The sequence below is a fragment of the Microtus ochrogaster genome, chromosome 7 (assembly GCF_000317375.1).
Source record: "Microtus ochrogaster isolate Prairie Vole_2 chromosome 7, MicOch1.0, whole genome shotgun sequence".
In the NCBI taxonomy this organism is placed as follows: domain Eukaryota; kingdom Metazoa; phylum Chordata; class Mammalia; order Rodentia; family Cricetidae; genus Microtus; species Microtus ochrogaster.
Genome location: NC_022014.1, coordinates 60,417,698 through 60,424,444, shown reverse-complemented (window position 1 = coordinate 60,424,444; position 6,747 = coordinate 60,417,698). Strand labels below are relative to the sequence as shown.

The 6,747-nt window shown below is 39.6% G+C and overlaps 1 protein-coding gene across 7 annotated transcripts in view; it reads right to left on the bottom strand.

Moving 5' to 3' along the window:
* Helz (helicase with zinc finger) overlaps window positions 1–6,747 on the bottom strand; it is a 147,389-nt gene that overhangs the window by 34,562 nt on the left and 106,080 nt on the right. For all 7 annotated transcript variants that reach the window (XM_026780158.1, XM_005350436.3, XM_013347521.2 and 4 more), the window contains 3 exons: window positions 2,295–2,499; window positions 1,239–1,290; window positions 356–546 (listed from right to left, as the gene is read on the bottom strand). In XM_026780158.1, coding sequence (XP_026635959.1) covers window positions 356–546; window positions 1,239–1,290; window positions 2,295–2,499 — 448 coding nt within the window. The remainder of the gene's footprint in view (window positions 1–355; window positions 547–1,238; window positions 1,291–2,294; window positions 2,500–6,747) is intronic.

Here is a 6,747-nt window from a genome sequence, read left to right as displayed (position 1 = left end):
AAAAAAAAAAAAAAAAAAAAAAAAAATTTAAAAGAAGGCTTCTGAATCAAAACACATGACTCAGACTTCTTCATATCCTATGATAAACCAACAAGTTACATATAAGTCAGACATTTCTTTGGTCATTTCAAAACTTAGTAGTTAAACACAAGTTGCTTTAAAAGAAGCTTATGGACACTGGAACGTTAAAAGTAAATAAAAGTGTGTATTGGTATGGGTGTGGCTCAGGAGTGATTGCTGAGCATGCAAGAGACCCTTGGCTTGATGCCCAGCACTAAAAAACAAAAGTTGGCAAAACACTCACTGAGATTGCCACTACTTGATCCAGAAGAAAATACTTAAAGCATGCACTTACAGGCAAAGGCACCGACATGACTACATTCCCTCCATAGACATCAGGTACATAAAGAATACTTGTCCCAGTGTGAGGATCTATTCTTTGAACGGGGCTTGGAGATTTTCCCAAACTTGGGTGAGGTCCAAGAGGGGGTGGAGGAGTATATGCTCTAATAGGATTGCCAATAAGTACAGAAGGATTGGGTTGAACTGTAAAACAAACCAAAAAAAAGGAGACTCAATAGATGTTCACATTGACAGAAATGCTCTAATCATCCAACAAAAAACACATTTCCCAGGTGAACCATGAAATGCCTCCACCAAAGAACAAGTATGCAGAATAAACCACATTAGGAAACAAGCGCTCCACGGTGCTCTCAAACATCAGCCACAGCTGTGCGGAGGGTACTTTCCATGACCCGCAGTGCTAACTTATGAGGAGCTGGAGGTGAGTATTCAAGACAAATATGAGAGCACAACTCGCAGCAGCAGCCTCAAGGCTAGGAGCAGGCAGCTGCTCAGAACCAAGTTCTGACTTGGTTGCAGCAGTAACATATGGAGTAAAGGCTCCCCGAGTACCACATGGTATTCAAAGTCGTCCTAATAAACTACCATGAAATGTGTATGGTATGACATTTATAGGATAGAAATACCTCGCAAAGATTTACATTGTATAAAAGGCTATGAGTGTCAGTAGCTACACTTTGACCACTTTTCAGAAATTAACATGTCACAAAGTCACTAAGAGTACAAAGTTAGTATTTGTATATACCTGAGAGATGGAGGTGGAAGTGGGGGTAAAGGGAAGGGGAGAGGAAGGAAAAGATTGATAGACAGAAAGACAGAAAGCTCTTTACTGTAGCAAATTTTGTTTAAAAAAAAAAAAAAAAGCTTCTACTCACCAATGCCATCATTTTGGAAATGGTCGCTCTGAGGATGATGAAGGCTTTTTCCCTTTAAAGACAAAAACAAATACATGACAGCCTAAGCATGTTTTAACATTAGAGAACTTGGTTAATTGCTAGGCGGCAATTTTGCAATATAGATCAGAAGCATCAAACACATACAGAGACTTTAATACTGTAATTACACTTCCAGAAATTTATCCAATTGAAATAATCAGTGAGTGATCTGGACACAGATCATCACAGAGTGATACATATGTGTGATAAATGCTTAAGATCCAAATACCCATCACTGGGGGCTTTATTAAATAAGCAACGACAGTCCATGTGATGCATTAGTCTGCCCTTCCATGACCACCAGTCACCAATGAGACGAGGATATAGGTCCTAAAATCACAGGGATCTGGATTCTGCCAACCACTGCATCAGTATGGAAGTAGATTCTTTCCTGGGCATCTAAGAGCCCTGTCAGCTAATATCGTGGTCCCAGAGAAACAAAAGCAAGTCAATCCCAACTAAGCTGATAAATCCGTGTTCTTTTTAAGTCTCTGTGCTAACGGTAAGGTTAAGCAGCAGTGGGAAGCTGAGTCAAAGGTAGCCATAATTGAGATTCACTCTCCTTTTAAAGTGGGTAGCTTGCTCAAGTTACCCTCGACTGCCTCAGCTATGCATGGGACGGACGGACGGACACACACACACACACACACACACACACACACACACACACGCAAATACACACACTCTAAGCAAATCAAATTAATAAGTGTTTTCAGATTTTTTAAATCAAAATAAAATGTGTAGTAACCCTTTAAGCTGTGTTTTTATTCCCATGTTATCTGCCAGCCTCAAGTCTATCAGCAGGGAGTGCTGGGAGGTTAAAGGAAGGGTGCCAGAACTTTTCAGCTATCGCACTCTTTCCGAGGATGACTACAACATTAAGCATGGCTCCCCAGCATGCTGTGTTCTCATTTGTTCACCCAAATCCTGGGAACGTTCCTTGCAAATATAAACATTACCTGTAGCCCAACAAGCCAGTGTACAGCAGGGCTTTACCTTGGGTGGTGACTGCTGCTGTCTGCTGCTGTTTCCTGAGTGCTGCAGTCGTAAAGCCCGAGGGATAAATTCAGGAGCCAGTGGATTCAATACATATGTCTTCTTGAGTTCTAAAGCCTCTAGCTGGGCCTTGATCTGTTCAAATGTGATCCCGTGTAGACTATGATTTTCATGACACAGGGCAATAAATCGCTCCCAAAACTTCCTGCAGAAAAGATTCAGAAATTTGGGTTACAAACGCCCGTGTGTGAATAGAAGTAACTAAAGATGATTTCAAATTCTGCCCACCTCAAGTGCTTAAGGTTAATATTCATATGAGTATGACATAGACTCTTTCTAGCAAGTGACAAATCTTATGTTTGATGCGCACACTGTAGTCAGTCGAGGAGCATGGTACATACAAAACACGAAAACAAAAAACTTGACTCCTCCACCCTATTATAGAAATGTGTTTATGAGCCATATAATAAGGTTTTCAAGAATCTATAGAAAATCTGTACTTCTAGTCCTATACACACACATGTACACATGTACCATGTACTTCTAGTGAAACATGTAAATATACACATCTATGAACATTTATGCTCTGTACATTTGGCCAATACCACAATGCATATATAAAACAGTGGACAATGTCATGGCTGTCCTAGTCTGTGTAGATATCTGCTATGACAGTCACTTGATGAGGCTATCGCTCAAAATTGCCTTTCTCAGAACTCATCAATAAGTAATGAGTGATTGTATCTATATACTATATATAGAGAGAGAATACAAACTTATATGCTTATTAGTATAACTGTAAAGAATTTTGTGTGGGACTAGAGAGATGGCTCAGTTGGCAAACACTTGCTGTAAAGCATGAAGACTTAAGTTCTGAAAAGACAATACCCACACAAAAAGGTTGGGGTATAGTATCTATACCCCAAAAGGAGTCCACTGAAGCCCCACGTTCAGTGAGAGGCTCCCATCTCAAGAAAATAAGATGGAATAGATGGAAGAGCACTTGACCCAAGTTTCGTTTCTATCACCCACATCAGCTGGCACAAGAGCTTGCAACTCCAACTCCTGGCAACCTGACTTTTGGCCTCTATGGACACCCACACACATGTGGCCCATATATACAGGCACAAAAATAGAAAGAAATCTAAAATAATAGAGTGGAGAGTAAGGAAGATGCTCTGACATCGACTTCCACAGATCTTACATATGGAAATGCATATACAATGCACTCACTCTCACACACACATGCACACACTCAGACACAAACATACACAGCACAAAAGAACCTAGATATGCTAGGTTACGTAAAACGATTCAGTCAGAACATAAACTGGAGCCATGAAGAAGAAGATAATCCACATGAGGATTCTCGAAAATAATCAGCTACTCGTATAGTTTTCTCTTAGAGATACTTGTCATAACCACAACTTAGAATATTGACCAAGTAGTAAGAGCTAAATAAATTACGGAAAATACAAGGAAGGAACTGAAAAAATTGCAATGTCTACTATTCATTTTCTTATCAAATCTGTAAATACAGAAAAGAAAAAATACATTCAAAACTGTTACGAGCATTAAAATAATTCACCCAGTTGGTAAGTAAGCTAATGAACTGAAGAGATATATATTTGAAAAAGTGTTCAACATCCTTCACAGTCAGGGAAACCCAAACTAAAACTGCTTTAAGATTCCATCGCAGCAGAGTCAGAATGGTCATCACCAAAGAAAAAGGGGCAACCAGTGCTGGTGAGGATGTTAGGGGTGGGGACAGCATTTGCTGCTGGTGGGAATGTAAACTGCTACAGCCACTACAAAACTACAAGACCCAGCTACAGCACCCAAAGACACAGCACAGAGGCCTGCACATCCTGGATGCATGCACCGTCATATTTACTGCTGCGCTTTTCACAACAGTTTGGCAATGGAACCAGTCTAGAGACCAGCAGATTCTCAGAATGCACACATGCATATATATTCAGCCATAAGGAGAGCCAAAATCATATTTTACAAGAAAACAGATGTGATTAGAGATCATCGTGGTAGGCAAAACAAGCCAAACTCAAAAAGACAATATCATGTTTTCTCTCATACAGAGAATCTAGACTTAAAAGAGTGAGAGAGAGAAAGTGCGTGTGTGCACACGCACGCGCATGTGCGCGTGCATCTGTGTGGAAGGGGAGGTCATGAAACTAGAAAGAAAACCATGAGATAAAAGATCTTGAGGGAGGGGGGTAAAAAAGTATGTGTGACATGGAAGCAGAAGGGGGCTGAGGACCAGCAAGAGGGGTTGATAGAGGATGGGTGAGGACACAGGGAAAGTGGGATGAGGAAGAACAAAGTACTAACCCAGGGGTTCTCAACCTTTTGGGTTGGAATGACCCTTTTACAGAGGTTGCATATCAAAAATCCAGTATATCAGATATTTACATTATTATTCATATCAATAGCAAAATTACAGTTATGAAGTAGCAACAAAAATAATATTGTGATTGGGGGTCACCACAACACAAAGAACTGTTACTAAAGGGAAACAGCATTAAGTAGATTGAGAATCATTACACTAACACATACACACACACATGCCATGAGACCCATGACTTCATATGCTAACTTAAATAAGAAAAGGAAAATATACAAAAGTGAGAAATACTCCTGAGTGCTAAACATAAAATAAACAAATCTATAACATACAAAACAAAAACAAAAAGGCACACTGGTCACAGTTGTATGCTATTAAAGGTTTGGGAATGAATCTCCAAACGTGAAATAAATATTACCAAAAGCAACATAAAGAAAGTTTAACATGATTGACTATTAGTATAAAAACGTGTACCTATGAGGTTAGAATAATAGATTATGCTGTTGAAGACATGTGATATGGTTTCTTCCCCAGTTAGCATCCCAACGACCAGATGGACATTAAGTAATCAAGAAGGCTTCAAAAGCATCAGGGATAAGTTTATGATAAAAAGTTAACGCATGAGCAGGTATGGGTGATGACAGTTTTAAATGCAATTAATTCTGAACTGTGTTTCTTTACAGCTGTGTTTTACCATCTTATTTGTGGATGCATGTGTTAAAGTACAGGCACATGTAGCTGTGTGTATATGGAGATCAGAAGACAACCCCAATTAGTTAGTTCTCTTTCTATCATGAGTTCTGATGGTCAAAGTAAGGTTGTCAAGCTTGCACACCAAATGCTTTTACTTGCTAAGCACCACACTGGGCCTTCAGTCTTATTTTTTAAAGATGAGTTTAAGAGATAGGTCTAGGCAAATAATCCAAAGTATAAAGAAAAGGGAAAGTAAGACATGCACACTTGGGGACTTCTGAGCACGTCACACGGGCTAGGAAGATAATCGTTTGGTTACAGGAGCTATGTTCTGCTAGAAGTGCACACCGAAAAGTTATCCTTCATTTTGTGTTTTAAGAACAAAATGTATAATGGTTTAAATACATATAGCCCACTTGGTAGAACTGTTCAGAAATAATTAGAAGGTATCCCAATGCAAATGAGTATTGATATTCCAAAGGCCCTGCCTCCTGCTGTGAATCAAGATGTAAGTTCCCCGCTACTGTTCCAATGCCATGCTCGCGTACAGCCAGACTTCCCACCATAATATTCATGAACTCTACTCCTCTGGAGCTGTGAAACCCAAATTAATTCTTTATAAGCTGTCTTGGTTATGGTTGACTTGCACAGCAATAGAAAAGTAGCTAAGACAGAATCTTCCTATATGAATCAACTTTGCATGTTTATGTGCTTGAGTGTACATGTGTGGTGTGTAGTGTGTGTGCATGTATGTCCAAGTCCCTGTATACATGTGGAGGCCAGAGAAGAACTCTGGAAGACCTCCTCTACCATTCTCCACCTAAAAAATAAATAGAATTCTTTGTTGTAATGATAGAAGAAAACCTAAGAAAGGATTATCTCCAATACAGTAGTTATGATCTAAAACTCCATAGACTTTTTTTTTAAAAAAAAAAAGATTTTTTATTTATTGTATACACAGTATTCAGCCTCCTTGCATGCCTGCAGGCCAGAAGAGGCCATCAGGTCTCATTACAGATGGTTGTGAGCCACCATGTGGTTGCTGGGAATTGAACTCAGGACCTCCTTAAGATCAGTCAGTGCTCTTAACCTCTGAGCCATCTCTCCAGCCCCCCTCTGTAGACCTTTTACAACATCCAAATACCAACACAGCTCCACTATACAATATTCAAAAGAAAAAATTTCAGGTCTCATTGATAAAGCATCAGTTTCATAGCTTGGCATTTCAATTTGTGTTGTACTTCAAGACAAAGTACAAGGAATTTATTTACTTCAGACAGGCTCTACCTATCCCTAGCTAGCCTGGAACTCGGATGTAAGTACTGGGATTAAAGGTGTGGGTTACCACATCCATCTCATGATGTGTGTGTGTGTGTGTGTGTGTGTGTGTGTGTGTGTGTG